Below are 21445 nucleotides of genomic sequence, written 5' to 3'. Positions count from 1 at the left end.
TGAGTTTTAATGATAATGACAAAATAAAGAATAAAATGAATAGTACCAGGATTGACTTTTTAGTGTAAAAATGTGATTTTTCGTTAAAGTAAACACTACGGCTGGTTTTCGTTAAAGTTCCTATAAAATTCCTATAAAAAAACCAGAAGTCCTTTTTAGCGTCAATCGGTGTCAGCGTGGAAGCAGAGTCGAAGCGGAGAGAGAGAGAGAGAGCAAGTCTGCTACGGTCTCCGAAGACGGAAGCTTTGCCTCTGAGTTGGGCTTCTTTATCGTCGCCGCTCATCCATGGCTGGGTATTTTCCGATGACTTTTATTTTAGCTTCTTTTTTTTTTTTCCAATTTTTTGGGAGTGTATATTGATGCTTCTATAAATAAGTCATGGAATTTTCTGGGGTTTTATCGAAATTTTTTAAATTTATATGGAAATTCACGATTTTGAACTAACCCATCTGTTCATTTGATCGAATATACCATGAAAAATTTGAACTTTGAGAAAAGTAGATTCATATGCTTGTTCCTTTACTTTCTACGTTTCCTTTTAAATTGCACGCATTTTCGTTGTACAAGCGATGTTATGCCTTAAACTAATCTAATGTGCGGGAGGGGGATTTGGAACTCGGGTGCATAGGGGAGCACATCCGGTGTAGCTAATGTGGCTACGCCCACTTCTGCTTGTACCCTTTGTTATATTTAGGTGGAAAGATTGAGATGGATTCATATAATAATGTAATCCATTGCCCTTTGTTCTCATGGAGTTATTAATTAGTCTGGTTTTTGTTATTATCATTATGAATTACTCTAATGTGGTAGTTGCCTTCGATGTCTATGGCTTTAATTGTCGGCTCACTTGTATTACCATTTAAAATGACTCTCCTCTGTGTGAGTGTGTTTTAAAATGCTTTATATGTTTGCATCCCTCTACCTCGAATTCGGGAGCATGAATGTCATGATCCGTGAAGAGTGATTACGAGTGTGTTTTGGCGCTAAAAGGTTTTTTCTTTGCAAGTTATCATATATTTTCTAACATTATTTTTCATTTATCTAGTCAAATTATGCGTCATTCCATTTGTTTACATGTATACCATGATAGAAACAGTTCATAGTTTAAATCTGTTACCAGTCATTATTTGATAGTTTTAGGCAGTTTTTTTACTTGGTTATGTATTCTCATGGGTTAATCTTTTTAACTATGTTGTTTGTTCTCAATAATCTCTGTACTGCTGGTTATATCTTGATGTCTCTTTTCAGTGTCCTTCCAACTTAAAATATGTATTCTAATTAAGCTCGGTCAAGAGTTTAAATACTTTGCTGATCATATATGGGAGCAGCTGATTGCTTCAAGTGTAATCATTTGTGTAATACATGCAGGCCATCATGGTTGTTTGACAAAAATAGAATCGCAACAAAAATCAGGAGTGCATCTGGAAGCTATGATTCTGTTGGAATTAAATGGCAAAGCAACCCAACTAAATCTTGTCCAAAATGCCAATATACGATGGACAATAGTGATGTAAGGTTTTTGTTTTTGCTTTTTTGATCCATATGTTTTAGGTTTAACGTTCATCAATGAAAAACCATTAGGTACAGAAGCTCTGTTGGAGTATTTTTAGATGAAGTTTGTTTCTGTTTGTTGTTTCATTTATTTTTAACGAAAATTGTAGAACTTTGAAAATTAGGGTGTTTGCCATCTCTTTCCAGGTTGCTCAAGAGTGGCCGGGTTTACCCAAGGGTGTAAAATTTGATCCAACTGATCAAGAGATTATGTGGCACTTACTAGCAAAATCTGGTGTAGGTGATCAAAAACCCCATCCTTTTATTGATGAGTTTATTCTAACTGTCGATGACGACGAAGGAATCTGTTGTTCCCATCCTAGGAAACTACCTAGTAAGTGAGAAACATTTGTTTTGTTTTAAATCTTTGACCCTTAATCTTTTATTAATTGATTCAAAAAATTAAATGTTAGATGTTAAGCTAGATGGAAGTCCATCCCACTTCTTTCATAGAGCAATTAAGGCTTACAATACCGGAACACGAAAGCGGCGAAAGATACATGATGGTGATGGTGATGGTGATGTCCGCTGGCACAAGACTGGAAGGACTAAACCAGTGATCTTGGATGGAGTACAAAGAGGGTGCAAGAAGATTATGGTTCTATACATGAGCACGGTCAGAGGAGGAAAACCTGTGAAAACCAATTGGGTTATGCATCAATATCACCTAGGCATTGAGGAGGATGAGAAGGATGGAGAGTATGTTATATCAAAAATATATTACCAGCAGCAGGAAGCCAAGCAAGCTGATAAAACTGATCAAGATGTTCCTGAAAGTATTGATGCGGTGATCACAAAGGTAGATCCAGTCACTCCCAAGTTGGCTACTCCTGAACCTCCGCGCGCCGAACGAAAGCTTGGTGATTTTGATTTGGGACTGGATACTCCTGCTCCGTCCAGAGATCCCTTTCTTCAGGTATAATTTGTTTTCTTAATTTTGTTTTTAGTTTACTCCCACATTTCTACTAGCAGCACAAGAAGGCATTTTTATCTATTGTGTGACGAACGTATTCAAATTGAAGATTTAAAACTTATACTGCTCGCATTTGTTCCTGCCTTCATGGGTACTTTCTTGTACATTCCCTCTGCGTAATCTTTCATTAATATGTAGTGTAAGAGTGTGGCATAAATGTGAATGATCCAAACAGATACTGATATGGGCTTATTTTTATGGCTTCTGTATCCAATTGAAGTATCGTGAGGAAGACGGTGCTGAAGATGAAGTGCGTCCTGATGTAGACTCTGCTTTGGATGAAGTTCATCCCGAGGTGAACCGTGCTGAAGATGTTCGCCCTGAATCTGAAATTCCTGACGATTATGATCAACACAAGGTAGAAAACCAAGCCGATGAAGTAATTAATAACACTGAAAACATTGATCATGCTCAGGAAGATCCAAAATGGTGGGACAATGAGTCACAGAACCTTCTGGATTCGCAACAACTTGTGGAAGGGTTGTCTCTGTGTGATGAGCTCCTTCAGAGCCAATCTCCAAATAGGGGTGGGCATGAAAATGGTGAACAAGCACATGTCAAACCCCGTCTTGCTGATTACGCTAAACTAGGACCTGAGGATTTAAAGAAGGATCTAGAGGCGTGCCAAAATATTGTCCTTGATCCTGCTAATATTATGGACCTTGATACACCTCCTGATTTCCGACTCAGCCAGCTGGTAAGCCGTCTTCTCTGCGATTTTCTCTTGCTTGTTGGTGTTGACAATTTTCCTTTTTCTTGCATTTTCCCCTGTGCTAACGCATTTCTGGATCGGGGCATTGTAGGAATTTGGGTCACAGGAGAGTTTCCTTTCTTGGGGTGGCAAGGTGGCTGACTGAACATGGTTCGGGATTTCTGTGTTGGTTATGGTCAATGGTGATAAATATTTTCTTGCTACGTTTTGGTTAAACTATGCCTATCAAATCAGCTTGGCGTGATATCTAAGCTTATGGTAAAGAACTGTTTTTTGTAACTGTAATTATCTGATCGTTTGTGTTCAAACATCGATCGAACTTACTCTTTTTGCTCTCTTTTAAGCATCAAGCTAAAATGCAGTTATGTTATCTGGTTTGCTTTTGTGTCTTTGGATTCGAAAGCTTGGCATTCGAATTATAACGGATTCAACGACATAAAACAAGCGAAAAAGGAAAGGCGAGAGACTTGTGGACCATCAAATGATTGAAAACTCGATGCTTTATCAACGCCAAGGAAAACACTGACGAGTTTCTCCTCTGTAATCGAATGAGAACAGGTTGGACAAGAAAACATTCATGAACTCTCAGGGCTGCGCAGGTCATGCAAGTTGGCTTTTAATAGCTTGATAGACCACTGGGCCTAGCCCCGCTGTTGAATTAAGCACTTGGAGGTAAAAGTGCTTGTTGATGAGCAGCATACTTGCTCGTGGGGAAGCCAGATGAGACCTAACCTGGAAAAGCAGCTTTTACTGGTGCCCTTTTAGCATGTTGTAGGGTAAGTGACCTAGTTGGTATAGGGCACGGCACCCCTTTGTTTTATTAGCAAGACCTTGCCTAATGCTTCCCTCCCTTGGCAAATGCACTTGGTCTTCTTTTTCTCTTTGATGCCTTGATGGTGCTAAAAAGTAGACGAAGAGGGCCACGGCACCCTGGCTTTTTTGGGTTCCAATGAAAGAAAAGAACTGGACAAGGAGCCCCTGAATTTTATCTATCCGTCTACATGCTGTGCATGACTTCTTGTCTTTATAACATTATTAAAACATGATTTTCTTTAACGTTAACCCTATTTATGTAGGGTTTTTAGATGCAAGATTTTGGAACCTTGTTTTGTTAACAGCCAGCATAACCCAATAATTTTTTTTCCAAAAAATAAAAAAATACTTATCCAAAATCGTGTATTAATTATTAAAAATATAAGTAACCACCTTAATACGAGGAGACACCATGGCCCGTGACCCATTGTCTCTGGAGAATGATTTTCTTCCTTCCTAATCTCTCTCCTTCCCTTTCCTCCTACTTGAATAGTTACGATTAATCCATATCAACATCTTATGTTAATTTTTAATAGATACAAAAAAGACAAAAATAAAATGTGAGAGGACAGTAGAGAATAGGATGAGAACAGAAGGGGATAATCCTACTGCCATCCCTTTTCCAAGAATCCCAAATAGTAAAAGGCAACCCTAGAAAAACATGACTAACTCAAGTCTTAATTCACATCATATAGGAAGTACTTGTATATGGAACTGGATCCTCTCCTAAGTTCAGGATGGGATCCTCCTGAGCAACTCATCAGGACCGTTGAAATTTAATCCAATGACTCTATATAGGGGGTTTTTCTAAAAGTTATAATAATTACAGCCATAAAATCAAGTTTGAATATCCCGAATTGGCTGCTCATGAGGATTCTCATCCTGAGCTCAGAAGAGGATCTAATTCCCTTGCATATTGGTTTTGGGCTATTTCTATAGCAAGTACTTGTGCTCGTAGCTGGTCTTTTTCAAAAGCGTGTATATGACTAGTAAGCACTTTTAAGTTTATCATTGAAGCAATAATTTTTTTTTTTTTTAAAAACTACGGAAAAATGTTTGAAAATTTTGAATTTAACGATAAGAGCAAAATAAAGGATAAAATGAATAGTAGCATAATTGCTTTTTTAGTATAATAATATAATTTTTTGTTAAAATGAACACCAAGAGTTTTTCGCTAAATTTTTTTAATTTTTTAGTGACTGAAAAACGTTTTTGATCATTTCAACAGCCGTTCTAAATACAGCTAGCAGTTCAAAACAAGCCAATAATCGTTTGACAAAAAGGTTTGGAGAATGTCGCATCATCATCTTAATTACATGGATCTTGATGGAACTACATCTTATCCATGAAGTACTTGAAGTGTGCTGTCCATGTAACATTATTGGAGGAAACTGAGGAAGACAAGACAGGGGATGTGGCATGTGGGGACAACGTGTGGGCCCCCTGTTTGATTAGAATAGAATCTGACGTTATGTTGGTGGGGTTGAAGATTAGGGAGGCGCACGTGGGCATTGTGAGGCTGCCGTTTTGACCCAATCGCTCTGTGTCAGGCGCGTCTTTATCCGGTGTAGAATTCTTTTTTTTTTTAATCTCTTTTTTTCTCTCTCTTCTTATATTTAAACGATTACGATTAAATAACGTTAGTATTTTTTTATTGATTTTTATAGACAGATAATGACAAGAGAAAGAATCCTAGTCCCCTTCACTGACTCACTCGTTCCATTTGAGTGACGGAGTGAGCTCAAAAGAAAAAAAAAAGCTTAAAAGCTCTGTCTTTGAAGAAAGACTGTATGCATCGAGAGATTTTACCATCATCGTGTTCCTAAAACGGCTTTAGACGCACTCCGTCATTTTGACGGGTTTAATTTTAGGGTGTGTAAGAATGATGCTCGTATTAGTGAGAGTGTGTAACATGGCCAGTTTGATCAAAAGACCAAATGCTGAAACCTAATAAAAAAACATCTACTGTTATTATGTAAAGAAGCACGTTAAAACACATGATATTGTATGATTGCGTTGAGATACTGAAACAATAACATGGAGGTAAATTTCATAGAGTAAGACAGAGAGGTGGCACTTTCCTACGTGGCCGACAACAGAAGATTAGGTTGCACATTCAGCTCCTGTACAACTGACATTCTGACCCACCCTTCTCTCTTCTGATACAGAAAAACACAAAATTATGTTAAATCATTCAAAATGCCACGTGTCTGCTCATTATTTATTGCCTGTATGTTGGAGACAGGTGTCCACATATTACGTGGGGGTGCATTGTATTATTGTAGACTAGAGATTACGTGTGCTGATTTTGTTTACCAAAAGTAGAAGCTTCCTGGATTTACTTATAAAAAGTGGGTATAAAAAAATAGAGAAATTATCATTTATAGCCAAAATTTATGTCTTAAATTCAAAATTGTCAGCTTTTATAAAAAGTATCATTTATAACCAAAATCTCACATCAATATACCAAATTACCCTTAAAATGTAAAACAAACGCCAAAGAGATTCTCTTTGTGTTCTTTTTCATTTTAGGGTTTTATTATTAGGAAAACTAATGAAAATGACTTGAAAACTTTGAGTTTTATCGATAAGGACAAAATAAAGGGTAAAGTGAATAGTACCAGGATTGACTTTTTAGTGTAAAAATCTAGTTTTTCGTTAAAGTGAACAGTACATGGAGTTTTTCGATAAAGTTCCCTTAATTATTTTCATATCTCAATTCGAATCCAAAAAGATAGAAAGAGGAGCCTGATGAAATTAAACATTTAATAAAGAGGTATTTATTCTAATGGAAATTAAGTCAATCAAATTATCAAATTTCATTTCTTAATTTACAAGCCTACAACGAAGATCATGATAAAAATTTCACATAACTACAATTTTTGAATATTCTTGTGTGATAATTAATTGATATTTCTTAGAAAATTTTGCTAGAACTATTAACTTATGGATATTTTTTAAATAGTATTCGGCAGGTAATTTTTTTATGAAACGGCGATTGCATGTTCTTATGCATTCTGCATATGATCTCTTTAAGTAGAGGGTTGCCCAAATTAGGCATTTAATTAAGGGAAATTGAGCATAATATGCACAACCGGTAAATCAATTTTAATATGGATCTGTAAAAGGCAAAAAGAAAAAGAGGGAGGCGGAGGAAGGTCTTTGCAGCAAATCACTCCAGACAAGTGCATTGGAAGATGAGAATATTTTAGATCGATTTTATGGTGATTGGCTTCTTCTGTGAGGAGAATCATATATGTGACGATTCAAATCCAAAGTCTAAGAAAATTGATGTTGTTGCTTCTGGATCCCAATATGGCAGCAATGTTATTGGGGAACAACGATGCTTAATTAGCTTTTGGTTTTGGTTTTATGTGTAATTAAGTTTTAATTTTGAGAGTAATTGGGTCTATTCAAGTGAATTTTTGGCTATATTTGAATTGTTTTATAAAAACTGACATTAATGAATTTGTGTGCTAAATTTTGGCTATAAATGATAAATACCCAAAAAAATGGGTGTGTTATCCACACACCTCTTTTTACTTCTCACACACCCCTTGTTAATTTCTATCCGTTGATCTTCTTCAATTCATCCGATCTGATGGTCGAAAACTAAAAAGGTGTGGGAGAAGTAAAAAGGGGTGTATGGATATCACACCCCTAAAAAAAACTATGCTTAAAAAAATGTTTGGTAAACATTTTAAAAATAACTTATTTTTACAATTTTTAGTGAAAAAAAAAAGATGAAAATGTGAAGCAGTAAAAATGAGTTTATTCTCAAATCGTAACAGAAGCAATTTTTTTTTCAAAGTACAACAATATCAAACCAGCTTTTAACCCCTTCCCTGCTTCTCCCTTCAAAAGTAAAGAAGAGACAAAAGGGAATACTATTGGGGGTAGGCCCATAATGGCCGTACACGTGGCACACGTGAACTTGAGTTCGATCCAATAATTGAACTGGCCCACAAAGAGAAGGAAGGGAGCTTTTGAGTTTGGGTTTTGACCCAAAACATCAAAACAGCTGTTTTCCCACAAGGCCATGTTTGGAAGCTTACTCAAATAATGGCTTATTTGAAGAGAAAGCTTAGGTGGAGCTGATTTTTGAGGAGCTGCTGGAGCTGATTTTTGAGGAGCTGCTGGTGCTTGTTTGGTTGAAGACAAGAAGATCATAACAAGAGCTTATAATATTATAGTGATTAGTTATGGGCCAACTGCAATTGTTTCTTTAATTAATCATTGGCCTTCCAAAACAACCATATAGAAAAGGAATTATGACCAAGGGATTAAGGCTTAAGCGATTATTTTAAGGTTCAATTTTTGTCATCAAGTGTACTTAACCGATTGGTCAAAGTACTAATCATGAATTTTGATGCTTCTACCTTATGTCTAAAGCACTTTTTGGACATGAAAATCTAAAAAAGCAAAAATAATTTGGTATACTGAAAAAGAACAGTTTGAATCTAATCTGCACTCAACATTTGACTAGATGAGCTTCAAATTTAAGATTTTGTAGATCCTATATTATTGTCCCCAATGTTTCTGTTCACCTCCAATTTCATTGGGTCATAATTGTTCTTTTTAATCAAGATTAGGGAACGTAACAAAGCCATTTGAAAAGGGAAGAAAACTTTGAGAACTCCACATCACTTCTTTGGAACTGAAATAGGACAAAGAAAATAAGAACATCATCAATGTTGTAGTTGCTCTAATGAGATCTTCACCGATCGTATACATCTGGTGATACAATAAATTCGCTCAAAGTATAACCTTATATGGAATTCTTTGGTAATTGAAACTTTAAACCCTTTTTCCATTTTCAATCTTTATGCTTGGAAATCCCTTCCAAATTGTAACAAACTGAAATGATATTGTTAAATGAGAGGAACAATGAAACATTTAGAACTCTAGCTTGTTATATCATATCAAAGTTTATATATTTAGGCTATTCCGATGTACATATGTAAGCCCCATAAGGCCAAATTCCCATACAAAATTTTGTCTTCAACTCTCCTAAAAACGTTCCCTGGCTATTTACAACTCCACCAAGAAGATCAAAGATCAATGATAGAAGAAAAAAAAAAAGAGGAAAATTAAGAAGAAATTAAAAAGAAAAACCAAAATCTCCCTTGCCCCATGTCATCATGTTTTCAATCATGCCAACAGAGGAGCATGACCACACACCTCCTGATGATGTAAAGCCTGGCTCTTTGCTCTCGCAGGACCCCTCCGAGTCCTTTGCCTGACGACGAAGACAGCCTTCTCTTGCTGCCTGCCATGCTGCCAGAGCTGCCCATCTTCATATTTCAGAGAATTAGGGTTTTCTTTCTTTCTGTCTTTTGACTGCAGTGAGCGAGTGAGTGTGTGTGTTTCTTCTGCAGGTGATGAGCTTTGAGAGATTGTGTGAGTTGGGTTTGAAAGTGCAGAGGCCAGAGGAGGGGTTCTTATAGCGGGAGGGAGGACCACATGAGGAGAAATGCGGGTGTGGTCCTTGATCCACATTGGTCTTAAAAATGAGCCTAAGGATGGGGCAGTGCGCCCCCAAACCCACTAGACAAACGCCCACAAATGGGCACCACTGCCCTCCGTCACTATTTTGAGAGTGATTTTTTAATTTGCAAGAATACGGTTCGATGCATTAATTATAATACTACAATTGGTTAAAAGCTTAAAAAAAACAAGAATTTCAATCAATTTTATTATAAAACTTGGTATACCAAACCTTGTTTTCGACAAAATAAAAAATTTATCCAAACTACTTTGAAATTCCTTACCTTACATCAGCAAAACACATTAAACAAAATGATAAAAAAAAAAAGGAAAACTAATGAAAATGATTTGAAAACTTTGAGTTTTAATGATAAGGACAAAATAAAAGGTAAAGTGAATAGTACCATGATTGACTTTTTAGTGTAAAAATGTGGTTTTTCGTTAAAGTGAACAGTACCGGGTGCTTTTCGTTAAAGTTCCCTAAAAAAAATCCAAGCAAGCACTCTATCTCTCTCTCACATCACATGTAATATTGCTACGCTACATTGGTCTAAAATGGACTATACATCATATACGTGTGTGAAGTAGGCTTTACCCACCAGCATAATGGGTCGGCCACTACTCACCATAGGGTTGCAAGTTTTTTGGTTGGTTCTGAGTTGCCCTCTAATTTTGTAAATAATGAGGTACGAGATACACACACCAGTTTAAGAAAAATATCTGAATCTTTACGCTCATGAATTCAGTTTTCATTTTAGACGAACTGACACGTGTGTACACAATTTTTTTTCTTAATCGTGTGCTTTCAATAAGTCACTTTTGTATATAAGCAAGCCTATATGGAACAGGTGTCCCAACCTAATTTTCTCCTATATTTTTAGTGCTTTCCTTTGTTGTCTTCTTTTTAACTTTGTGTTGAATCCACCTAAACATGCAATAAGATTAGGAGGGGATAAGTTGAATCCTACACAAGAATCCACGTTTATTAATCAACTAACCTTTAGTTAGGATGCATGATTAGTGGCTTCATCATCTTTTTATCATCAGATAGGCTTATTATTTATAGCAAAACCATGCATTTAGGGACAAGACAACGGCTTTGATAGCAATGTTAGACTTTCCTGTACCATGCTCCGGTTATTATTGCATACTTTAGGTCACCGCTGAGTCACTGCCCCCGTACCAGAAATACGAATGATGTAAGATTAGGGTTACGTTTGGTGAAGTGGGGTTTAATTTTCTCAAAACACGGTTCATTTTTTCCTGCTTGGCTTTTTCTTTTAGAATTATTAGTTAAAGGGAAGGAGTTGAATTAATTTGCTGAGTCATGATATTTGTATATATGCAGAGTAGGGCAACATGGCATGCAGTTGCAGATGGCGATGAGAGAGTAAGATTGGCATGAGAAATTCGTGGGTAGAGCTACCGCGCCATGTCCACCCGCCTGTCTAAGTCGCACATAAAGTGAGCTTGTATTTGGTGCTACCAACATGAGCTCGTGTGGAACTCGAATGCAAGGAGTTCTATTGTGTGCATTTTTGCTAGACGGGTGGCATGGTCGACAGCCATGACAGCCATACTGAAGAACTTCTCGATCTGCAGAGCCTTTCACTTTAAACAGGCGGAAATTAGTTGTTGGGTGGACAATGTGACAGACATAGCTTGTCTCTGGGTGCGAAATGAGACAGTAGGAATATATGAAAAGGGCAACCAAATATTATGATGATTACGAGAGCCTGCTTGGAAGGCATTTCGGACACTGCTGCTGATTACCTAGCTTTGTGAATTTAATTATTATGCTTCAGTGCTGCACCAGAAGCAAAGCAAAGCAAACCACTTGCTTCGTCTCGTGCTCCTCCCATTTCTCTGAGGAGACCAGCTTCCAATAACCCTCAATTCTAATAAGCAAATTTTATCCATTATTATATTCTGTATTTGTGCAATTTTAAGCTGTATATCGAATCAGGCAATGGCACTCACAAGTGGTTTCTTAGTTTCTTCCATCCTGTTCATACTTAGGTACATATGTGCATGTTAGGTATGTACTATGTCATATGAAATACGTTGAGCTTCGTTTTTTGTATCATCTCAACAAACAATTCAATGTAATTTAACCGCAAGTTCATTTTTGTTAAAAAATAACACACTAAATAATCAATAAAGATAGTACATATAGTTTATTACCGAACTTTCTACTTAATTTTCAATGTCACAAGAACATATGTTCATACACGCAATATCAGCGCAATTTTACTTGGTAGATCTGAGTTTTTTTTTTAAATCAAGAATACTTGGCAGAGACTCTAGGTACCGTAGAGTACAAAACTTTGGGAACTCAAATAATACCCCCAGAATAGAGCTAGAAAATGGTGTTGATTAAATTAATTTGAATTCAAGAGCGATATATCCAAAGTGTCCCATGTATAGTTTTGAAGCTTGTGTCTCTCATGTTATGTTTGTTGTTCCAAATAAACAACAAGGTCAAGGTCAGAGTTGCACGTGAACTTCTCGTGATTTACAATGCCATTGCCTGCAATTGACTCAACACATATATATTTTTAATTTCATCTTATCTCTGATCTAAGTGGTAGCCTCAAATATATATATATATATATATATATATATATATATATATATATATATATATATATATAAAAGAAACCTTTAAGGAAATGGATCTCTATTTTTTTTTTATATAAAAATGGGGATTAGTTACCACATCAAATCGATCTAAACTGTTTATTTTTCAAGTTGCACCTCATAGATCATCCTTGCAAAGAATTAGCCAAATCGAAAATGTTTAAGACATCTAATTGAGTTCAAAGAAATTAACGAATACTTTGTTATATAAGAAACAATGAAATTTTATCTTGATAATTAAATAGGCAAATGGTTTCAGATTGAATTGAATTTTTGTAAGGATGATTTACAAAATAGACTGTTCGGATCGTTGAAGTTCGATGTGAAGTGGGCCCCACATCTAATCCCCATTTGTTGAAAAAAATGAGGATCTCTTTGCATAAACGGCCAATGTATGTGTGTGTGTGTGTATATAATATCTGTTCTTGATGCTTGTATTATAAGCAACTTGAATTCCTTAATTCCAGCATGCAAGTTCTGATGTGCTTCCTTACCACTTTCCCTGCAAATTCAAAGGGAAATATTAATGGAGCTAATTAGCTAGCATTAGCATTATGCCTTTTATGTATGGAGTCCAAACGTGCATGTGACAAACATCTGTGTTTTTGGTGGAATGTACGGAATTGAGCGGCAAACTACAGACTACAGTTGTATTCTTACATGCATATATCGGATTTTGGGTTTTGGCAGGCTTTGCTTTGAAGGAAGCTTTTCGCAATTTGAATGAATAATTAGCCACGTTCTTGAATTATGCGTGGTTTTCCTAATTAATCAATGATTATGTTCTCGCACTTAGCATGATCGTTGACCGCGTAGCCCCCAGCATGGCAGCATGGCATATATATATCAGACCCAGCCAGCGTGGCAGCATGGTATGATCATGAGCAGTGCTGGTTTATGACAAATACATGATAAGATTACGTACTTAATTTATCAACATTGGACGAAATGGGGTCCAAAGAGGAGGATCTGAAGGTTTATCGAGTTCTTTCACTAAACTCACTGCATTACGAATTCAAACATTTTCAAAAGAAAATATTATCACAGGCTCACGACCTTACATGTTTTTGGTGTTTGGAATGTGAATTTGAACTCGAATGCTAGAAGATTGACACACTACCTTAGTCAGCTAGCATACACTCACGTATATGTTTTTCCCGTGTTTCGGAAGGACAGAATGCTTGCTTGCAGTTGAAGTTCATGGAGGACTCTGCAACTGCACAGTAAAAGTCCTAAATAACAGAAACCACTGTTCAAAGTATAAATATTTGGTAATGCAGTATGTTTGTATTAGATTCCAGCTAATCCTTTCATGTTTAAACATAATTCTATATCACCAAAGTTGGTCAATTCAGATTACTACACACAATTTACAGAAAAGGAAAAAAAGTATGTTCTTTTTCACAAACTTGAATCAATCCCCTCTTGGGATCCACCTGCTCCACCAGAGACTCTTCCGACGGCTGTTGATCTCATCCATGCTCTCGTTCAACGTCTTCACAATCTTCCTCTGCAGCCGAAGAGCTGAAGCCAAAGCATTCCTTCCCAGTGCACCTGCCTTCTTCTTACTAGTAGGATTCAATTCCTGCACATTATATAGAAGTGTAACTCCCGAAAAGATTACAACTTTAATGATTTCCGAATGGATGGTGATTTTTCACTCCTATATTCTCATTCTGCACTCCTCTTGTTTATGTCCATTGATTCTCCTTTGATTTGTTCAACTCAAAGGCTAGGAACAAAGGGAGGAGTGCCGAGGAGAAAATGGGTGTGCGAAAAGCATTTCCTTTTCCAAATTTAAGTTCAGGTACAAACTCTAAGGTCCTGGAGCTCAGCTTCTGTGAAGCCACCATCCTGCGCGGTTCCTGATCGTGCCATTAGCCGAATAATCCATTTGGCAGCCTCCCCATAATCTTGTTGTGTATATCGAAACACTTGCAACCTCAGGTTCTGCATCAAGGACAGAGCCAACAGTCCTTCCTTGTCAAAGTAGGGATACGCTAAGGCTGTTTTCGCACTGATTCTTTGTCTCGCTTTGTACCGAACCATTGATGTCAGGAGCTCCCATCCAATGCCACCATCCAAATCCAACAACTCAAAACCTCTTCGTAGATCAGCGCTAGCTCGGGGCTCGGCGGCTTTTCTCCATGCAACCAAGTCATAATCGCACCTTTTTAGCTGACGGTTGAATTGTATTAGGCTGTTGTCACTGCGTAATGATGGGAAGGCCTGTATGAAGAAGTTGAAAGAGTATTGAGTGAATCATTTAGTATACCAACAATAGCTATATTCCGCAAGTTATGCCACTCACCATTTGTAGGAATATGAGACCGGCACTGTAGATATCAAATCTATCCGGTAAATTCATCTGCTCAAGACCATATAATTAAAACCATTAAATCAATTTATCTGCCTGAGAAAGTAAGTTAGCAATAATAAAATTTGAGATGATATAACAATTAATATTTTCACCTGCCAGAGAACTGGGGAAAGTGCTGTTGCCACAGGAGCAGAAGGTGCAGATGGCGTTTGTGTGCTCATGATGTATTGCTCTGGTGCAGCATATCTGAAAAGGAAAAGACCCAATCGACATCATGAATGCCTACTACAAATTGAGTGAGATGCTATAAGAAGTGAACCTTGCTATTAATCAAACATGCAAATTACCAATATTTATTTTAAAAGACATTTATTCCGAAATCAGATATCGCATATTTGATCAGTACTTACATCTCATGTATTATTCACTTCACAAAGTGCAGGGTTTTTGTTGAGATTTTAGTCCCTTGGATATCAAGTAAACGTACATTAGCTTGGTGAAGCTGATATTTTTTTTAAGGCTTTGTTCCTCTGATGCAGGACTTTAGATTCATGAGTTCATCATGCCTTTTTGTAGCAATTAGCGAGTGCGCTACTTAGACTACTTAGCTGGAAAGATACCTTGGATCCAAAAGAAACTCCTTTGGGATGTAGTTGATGCCGACTCGCAAGTCTGCTGCAGCTCCAAGATCAATGATCTTGAATATACGAGAGCCTGCACATTGTTAAAACGAGAATAGGAAACCTTCAAATATGAGAACAGTTGAGATTTGCTGGTTCTTTATCGATTTATGTACAGCATGCTGATAAGTATTAGTACCTTCAGAGAAAATAACATTCTGTGGCTTTATGTCTCTATGCACAATCCCAGTTGAATGAAGACCATCCAGTGCGAATAAGAGCTGTCTCATTATCGTTTGTATGATTCTGTTTTCCCTTTCCAAACCCTTCGGCAAGTCCTGAACCTTTCCAAGAATCATTGTTTCTACCTGACATTTGTGTGGCATGTTTCGGGAAAGAATTTATTGTAAATTCGATAAGCCAATGGACGGATCAATGTTTGGACATTATAGTTGAAACTACAAGATCATCAAACAGTTTCAGAGAACAACAGTTTATGAACATGTAAAGGCTTATGGGAGAAAGTACCAACATTGTACGGAAACTCTTTACTTTGCATCAAATCATAAAGAGTGGCCGCCCCTTCAAACCGCCATATGAGCCAATATTCAGGTCCTTTCTTTGCAGAAGAACTCTGCAACCAGACTCGTCACAATTAATAATTCCTACGACGGAAACTAGAATGTGCAATGGAATGAAGTATCAAAGTAAAATTCCAATAATATGATACCCCGAAATCACATGGTACTAGTGGGCATTATAGATCAACACCTCAAGAAAGCCGTACAAAAAATCAGCACAGCTGTTCGCACACGCCCTTCGCACACGCTCGTTCATCCAAATCTCCACCGCGCCATATTCAGTAGCCTTCTTCAACACCAAGTCGCCTTCTTTCTAGCGATAACCAAAAACAACACATTAGTACATCACATTCATTCCCATAAGATTTACAATCTCCGATACAACTGCTCAAAGACATTCTCTCCAATCTCCGAATCGACCAAAATTATAATTACTTTATTACCTTGGAAGAAGACTTCCTGTTAGCCAATGAAACTTTGTAAACAACTCCAAAAGCACCTTCTCCCAACTTTTTCCCCAAAACAAAATCATCCTGTAAACCCACAAAAATCAACACAAAACACACTTCAGATTTCCAATCAAAATCCAAAATTTAAACAAAATTTTTTACCTTTTTGTAAGTGGGTCTGAAGAGCCTCTCAATAAAAGCAAGCACAAACATGTCAAAGAACCCCGGAGCCACGCCGGGGGTGGCCCAGAGATACGACAGGGCACCCAGAGCCAGAACAGCACCGGGGGCCGTGAGCGTCAAGCCATCGGATTTGGGAAGAGTGCTTCTGTATATGATGTCGCCGCACTCCATCACCGTGCACGGCAGCCCCACCCCCACCCCCAGAAACAGGTCGTTGACGGCGTGGATCAACTCACCGCCGCCGGAAGCTAAAACCAGCAGCGTTTTGGGGTTTAAGATTGTGATTCTCGAACTGCGTTGCTGGGATTCCAAGGTAGGTCTGATTTTGAGTTTTTTGCCGAGAAACGGGGAGGTGGGTTTTGACTGGTGAGGACGGAGCTTGGCCGTCCCGATGCTAACTCCGCCGGCTGCGACAGTGGCCGCCATGGCCGGAAAGTGAGGAGGCTTTGGGAATTTGTGTTGGGGAAAATCCAGGTAGCGACAGTCACTGGCTTTCTTCGAGCAAGTCCTTCAAATTTAGACCACTACTCGCAGAGTCTGATTTTTATTAATTTTTGTTTTTGGTGACGGTTATTACAGGTATATTTGTGGAGGGAAATGGCTCGAGGGGATTAATGGATTATAATTCAGGAAGAAAGGAGAGATTGACACGTCAACCCATGCTCCAGAGATTGACACTGTATGGGCTGGGAGAGTGGAACTATTTAGTTGGGCTGGATAATAAGATGGGCCTCTACATTCCATGATTGCCAACTAAAATGGCCGATTTAGTTTTCCTTAAGAAATGTTTCACATATCTGAATGCTTAGGTGTGGCATACCTAATCTCAACATGAGACTTTTTATTATTATTATTATTATTAAGGAGTAGAGCAGGGTTAAAAATTATTACAATAATTTAGGGGAAGTGGGAGTTTCGAACTCATGACGCATGAGTGAAAATCTAACACCCTATCCACTAGGTTATTAGACCACATGCAATCTCAACATGAGACTTACTTTCATTTCTCGGGTAGGTTAGTAACCACTGGCGGATCCATTAAGGGGCAAGGGGGGTCAGCTGACCCACCGAACTTCGATGAACGTTCATAGATACCTTAGGTGCTGACCCTTCGAACTTCAGTGAATGTCCATGAATACCTTGAATGTTGCCCTTTTGAAGATTAGAGTTGGCTTCATACATGCCCTCCAACCGACTTCAAGCCTACCAATACCTGATGAATGTCCATGAATACCTTGGGTGCTGCTCCTTGCATACATTAACATGTCTGTGGTATGCATTTTCAAATGACTTTAGGCCTACCAAGACTCGATGAAATGGCGAAATGCATGCTATTTTTGGTATAAAAAAATTTGCGCGCTGCTTGCGCTATTCTTACTGACCTCCCTAATATTATTTCCTGGATCCGCCACTGTTAGTAACTGCAAGATATCTCAAGACAAAAGTGATTTTCACACACCCATTTTATCTTCTTAGATACTCCTTTTTAGTTATGATCATCAAGTTGGATAAATCAAAATGAAATCAACGACCAGAACTATACATGAGTGTGTAAGAGGCTAAAAAAGGCGCGTGAAAATCACTTCTCATGTAAAAAATGAGAATAATACTCATAAATTGCATATTATTCTTGGTAAGTAAACATATCCTCAATGTGGTTATTCGTTTTAGTAATATACACTTATATTGTAACACGGAGATACCACATGATAAAAAATTTCCACACAATAATATCTTCCCACAAACCATATTTGAAGGTGAACACTACTTGGCTGCTGAAAGTTCAATAGCCGCTGATGCTGATACCCAATCACATTTAGAGACGGATCCTATTTATGCTTACAATTTTAATTATTAAAACACGTGCCTAAATATGATTGGGTATCAACATGAATGGTTGCTGAACCTTCAGAGTGTTGGAGGTGGGGGGTGAATTTATCATCCACTAGGTCGGTGCTCACATTTGCTCACATGACAAAGATAAAATGCAAGAATATACACATAGCAATCATCTTGGTTCATGATTTCATTCAATTGCACCGAAGAATGTCTCAACAGTTAACAACCCACGTGAATTAAAACTTCAAACATTTCTTGCACATATGCCTTCCCTACACAAGCCTTGTTCGGTCAACTTTATAAGATACTCCTCACAAGGTATCAAAAAATGAAAACCAATTTGTAATTTTCTGAAAAAAACGAATAATACAAAACACATTCATAAACAGCAAACCTCAAAATATCTACCAACTGTAGTGTACGGTAGGCACTGAAATAATGAAATGATTGAATGTGCGGCCAAAGATATAACAGAAACCGACGAAGAATCTTAATATGTTATACGTCGATGCATACTTAAAAAATCAACCACCAACGCTTCATATTTACAGAAAAGAAACATAGTGGGATGGCAAGATACTTTTCTTTTCAATGATTTTAGTCCCAAAGGTGAAGAGTAGCAATCATCTTTGATACACTTCCACTATCTTACCACACTTTTCACTACAAACCAAAAAATATGCAATTTCCTAGTTTTCACTTACTAAAAATGCCTTTAAAATAACTGATACGTTCAAAATGACTAAAAATCACTTCCAAACGAGATCTATATAAAATAACTGATACCTTCAAAATAACTAAAAATCACTTCCAAACGAGATCTATGTACGTGCGCCTACGTACGTAGCAATACAGACCATCTAGATATTTGACATTTTACCATGCACAAAGTCCCTTTTTCCTTGGCCTTCACCACGTGTCTTCGACCCACCATTTCGGGTAAATCTCCGTTTTAACCGCCGTAAAATATGATGCCTTAAGGGACCCAGACAAAGGGAAAACTCTCGCAGTTGATCCTCCATCCCTTCCCGACCAGATGACGGCAGTGATACGGATCCGGTACAGAGCGCCTCCGTGAATTGCGATGCACCCTCAGATATCAGAGAACAGTGACGAGTGACGATGGTCACGATACAGATCATACGGGGCCCACAAGCTATCCAACGGACACGGCTGCTTCGAGTCCAGCCTCAGCCACGGCTTCCCTTTCCCGCTCCAGTGCAGCAGGCTCACTGGGCCAGAATGGAGGTCCCTGCACAGCCCCTCCACGTTGTCACCGCCAAGGCCGTGCTGGTTCCACCTGTGCTCCACCCCCTCCACGTCACCCGCGAACACCAGCAGAAACGGCGGCAGCGAACCCAGCTCGTAGATACGACACCGTTTCTGCACCCGCATCCAGTGCTCCAGCTTCTGCGTGTACTTGCCCTCCCTCCACTTCCACAGATCGATCACCATCACCCCGGTGTTGAAGTAGCACGCGCTCCGCCCCTTGAACTCCGCCGCGAATGCCGCGTTCGACCAGAATTTCGGGGTGAAATAGTTGGTGAAATTGGCGTGGCAGTACTCCGGCGCCCCCAGCACGCGCCGCCCGAGGTCGATCCGCCACAGCCTCGCCACGTCGTCGACGACGATGAGGTCGGAGTCGAAGTAGATGATGCGGCGGACGGCCGATGGGAGGAGATCCGCGAGGTAGATGCGCGCGTAGTTCAGGGGCTGATCAAGGGCGCGGCGGACGGAGTATGAGATCTTGCCCCGGACGAGGTTGGAGTCGAAGTGGTAGAGGTGGAATGTGAGGTATGGGAAGGTGGAGGTGATGACGTGGTGGAGGTCGGAGGAGCGGCGACTGCGGTGGGAGGCGGCGATGAAGTGGAAGACTATGTTTTCGGGGCAGGTAGCGTGACGGAGGACGGAGAAGACGCCGGCAACGGAGCCGCGGAGGTAGGTGGTGTCCAATGTCATGGCGATGTGGATGATGGAGGGGTCGTAGTGGGAGTTCTGGTCCAACGAGGACCATGCGGTTCGGGGGCATCCTCGTCCGTTGCGGAATGCAGGTGCTTCTCGGAACTCGGGGAGCTCGGCGGCGGCGGAATTCGCCGGAAATTGTACGGTTGCAGCCAGGAAGAGGGCGGCGAGGAGGAGGTGGAGAGGACCATGGCCCTGTGGCATGGTCTCGTTGGTGCGGGGAGTTTTGAGTGGGAATTTCGGAATTAAAGAGTCAAAATTGGAAGGGTAGACTGTGCTTTACCTTTCGGATTGGAGGAGGGAGAAGGGATGTTAATGTTGTGTTGAGTTGGGGGTCATTTGGGTAATTTCAATACTGGTGTTGTGGGACCACGGAATGGATTGTGAAATATGCAGCTAGGGGGAATAAGGACTGAGGGAGGAGAAATTTTTCAGTTATCCCGTCACACGAAGTGGTACACCACTTGTTTTTAAATAAATTGTGAGTTATGTGTGTTAAAATGTTAATAACTTAAAAATTAAAATTTTTCACCACTTTCATAAAAACACGTAGTGTACTATCCGTGTTTCCGTCGCAACTACAAATTTTCCTTATGGAGAGGCAAAGGCAACGCCACGCTGGAAAGACGCGACCTGTTGTTTTTGAGAACTAGACGCGACCTCGGGACCTTTGAGAAAACGGATCTCTATTTTTTAAAAATTTTAAATAAAGGTTTATTGTGAAACTTATTCTGTATCAAACTTCAACGAGAAGAACTGTTTATTGAAAGTGTGTGGGAATAATGGGGCGTGGCCATCTTGTGGTGGTGGTGGTGCTTTCATTGGCAGCATCCTATGAGCCGATGAAAATATACAGTCTAAGTGATGTTGTCGTTCAAATGAATTATATTAAAATGTGAGCATCTAACACAAAACTAATTGCAATGGCTAAAGTGACCTATGAATGTTTCCTTTCAATCCGAAAAATGAGATGTTAAGAACTTGAGGTTCATTTCAATTTTTTTTTTCCTATGTGAAACATTTTTGTTCATAAGCACTTTTATGTATTATAAACTGATACACAATTTTATTAGATGCATGGTAAAAACTTAAAGCCAAGTTTGTCTATCATCAATCATTTTGGTTATTTTTATAAAAAAAAAATCTCTATTAAATAAGGATAAAATGGAAAAAATGCCCTCAATTTTTGTCAAATCATTTTGGCAAGTTTTTTTATTTAATTGAGGGTATTTTTTGTCATTTTGGTGCATACTTAACATAATTTTTTACAGAATTACCAAAATGATTGATGGTGGATAAACTTAGAAATAGTCGT

At 38.7% G+C, this 21445-nt stretch overlaps 4 protein-coding genes and 2 long non-coding RNA genes across 6 annotated transcripts; 2 read left to right on the top strand and 4 right to left on the bottom strand.

Moving 5' to 3' along the window:
• The first annotated feature begins 129 nt into the window (after positions 1-129).
• LOC126594845 (SUPPRESSOR OF GAMMA RESPONSE 1-like) lies at positions 130-3606 on the top strand. Its single transcript, XM_050261101.1, has 6 exons — positions 130-293; positions 1369-1510; positions 1699-1885; positions 1965-2467; positions 2745-3221; positions 3328-3606. Exons 1-6 carry the CDS (start codon positions 286-288, stop codon positions 3379-3381), a joined length of 1371 nt encoding a protein of 456 aa, XP_050117058.1. The 5' UTR covers positions 130-285; the 3' UTR covers positions 3382-3606.
• Positions 3607-8944: 5338 nt separating this feature from the next.
• On the bottom strand, positions 8945-9499 carry LOC126594852 (small polypeptide DEVIL 4-like). Its single transcript, XM_050261110.1, has one exon. The coding sequence runs from the start codon at positions 9347-9349 to the stop codon at positions 9197-9199; it is 153 nt and encodes a 50-aa protein (XP_050117067.1). The 5' UTR covers positions 9350-9499; the 3' UTR covers positions 8945-9196.
• A 1143-nt stretch (positions 9500-10642) lies between these two features.
• On the top strand, positions 10643-11724 carry LOC126594854 (uncharacterized). Its single transcript, XR_007613452.1, has 2 exons — positions 10643-10735; positions 10885-11724. It is a non-coding gene; the product is annotated as an uncharacterized LOC126594854 (long non-coding RNA).
• Positions 11725-12375: 651 nt separating this feature from the next.
• On the bottom strand, positions 12376-12947 carry LOC126594855 (uncharacterized). Its single transcript, XR_007613453.1, has 2 exons — positions 12837-12947; positions 12376-12678 (listed from the first exon to the last, which is right to left on the bottom strand). It is a non-coding gene; the product is annotated as an uncharacterized LOC126594855 (long non-coding RNA).
• Positions 12948-13441: 494 nt separating this feature from the next.
• Positions 13442-16891, bottom strand: LOC126594842 (serine/threonine-protein kinase STN7, chloroplastic). Its single transcript, XM_050261096.1, has 10 exons — positions 16309-16891; positions 16141-16230; positions 15888-16010; positions 15649-15750; positions 15316-15484; positions 15117-15210; positions 14649-14742; positions 14488-14544; positions 13992-14405; positions 13442-13761 (listed from the first exon to the last, which is right to left on the bottom strand). The coding sequence occupies exons 1-10, from the start codon at positions 16753-16755 to the stop codon at positions 13591-13593; spliced, it is 1761 nt and encodes a 586-aa protein (XP_050117053.1). The 5' UTR covers positions 16756-16891; the 3' UTR covers positions 13442-13590.
• A 1841-nt stretch (positions 16892-18732) lies between these two features.
• LOC126594849 (probable galacturonosyltransferase-like 3) lies at positions 18733-20475 on the bottom strand. Its single transcript, XM_050261107.1, has 2 exons — positions 19026-20475; positions 18733-18954 (listed from the first exon to the last, which is right to left on the bottom strand). Exon 1 carries the CDS (start codon positions 20332-20334, stop codon positions 19261-19263), a length of 1074 nt encoding a protein of 357 aa, XP_050117064.1. The 5' UTR covers positions 20335-20475; the 3' UTR covers positions 18733-18954; positions 19026-19260.
• Between the last annotated feature and the right edge of the window lie 970 nt (positions 20476-21445).

This window comes from Malus sylvestris, chromosome 13, assembly GCF_916048215.2.
Source record: "Malus sylvestris chromosome 13, drMalSylv7.2, whole genome shotgun sequence".
NCBI classification, from domain to species: Eukaryota; Viridiplantae; Streptophyta; class Magnoliopsida; order Rosales; family Rosaceae; genus Malus; species Malus sylvestris.
Note: the sequence above shows the minus strand (reverse complement) of the source record. Positions and strands in the feature narration are given on the sequence as shown.

Bases quoted from the DNA above. Each gene is read 5' to 3' on its own strand.
- LOC126594845 (XM_050261101.1), top strand. The intron at 1,511-1,698 runs GTAAGGTTTTTG...ATCTCTTTCCAG, and splicing joins ATACGATGGACAATAGTGAT to GTTGCTCAAGAGTGGCCGGG. The intron at 3,222-3,327 runs GTAAGCCGTCTT...GGGGCATTGTAG, and splicing joins ATTTCCGACTCAGCCAGCTG to GAATTTGGGTCACAGGAGAG.
- LOC126594852 (XM_050261110.1), bottom strand. From the start codon at position 9,349: ATGAAGATGGGCAGCTCTGGCAGCATGGCAGGCAGCAAGAGAAGGCTG.
- LOC126594842 (XM_050261096.1), bottom strand. From the start codon at position 16,755: ATGGCGGCCACTGTCGCAGCCGGCGGAGTTAGCATCGGGACGGCCAAG. The intron at 16,231-16,308 runs GTAAAAAATTTT...GTGGGTTTACAG, and splicing joins TCAGACCCACTTACAAAAAG to GATGATTTTGTTTTGGGGAA. The intron at 14,406-14,487 runs GTGAGTGGCATA...TTCTTCATACAG, and splicing joins GTCTCATATTCCTACAAATG to GCCTTCCCATCATTACGCAG.
- LOC126594849 (XM_050261107.1), bottom strand. From the start codon at position 20,334: ATGCCACAGGGCCATGGTCCTCTCCACCTCCTCCTCGCCGCCCTCTTC.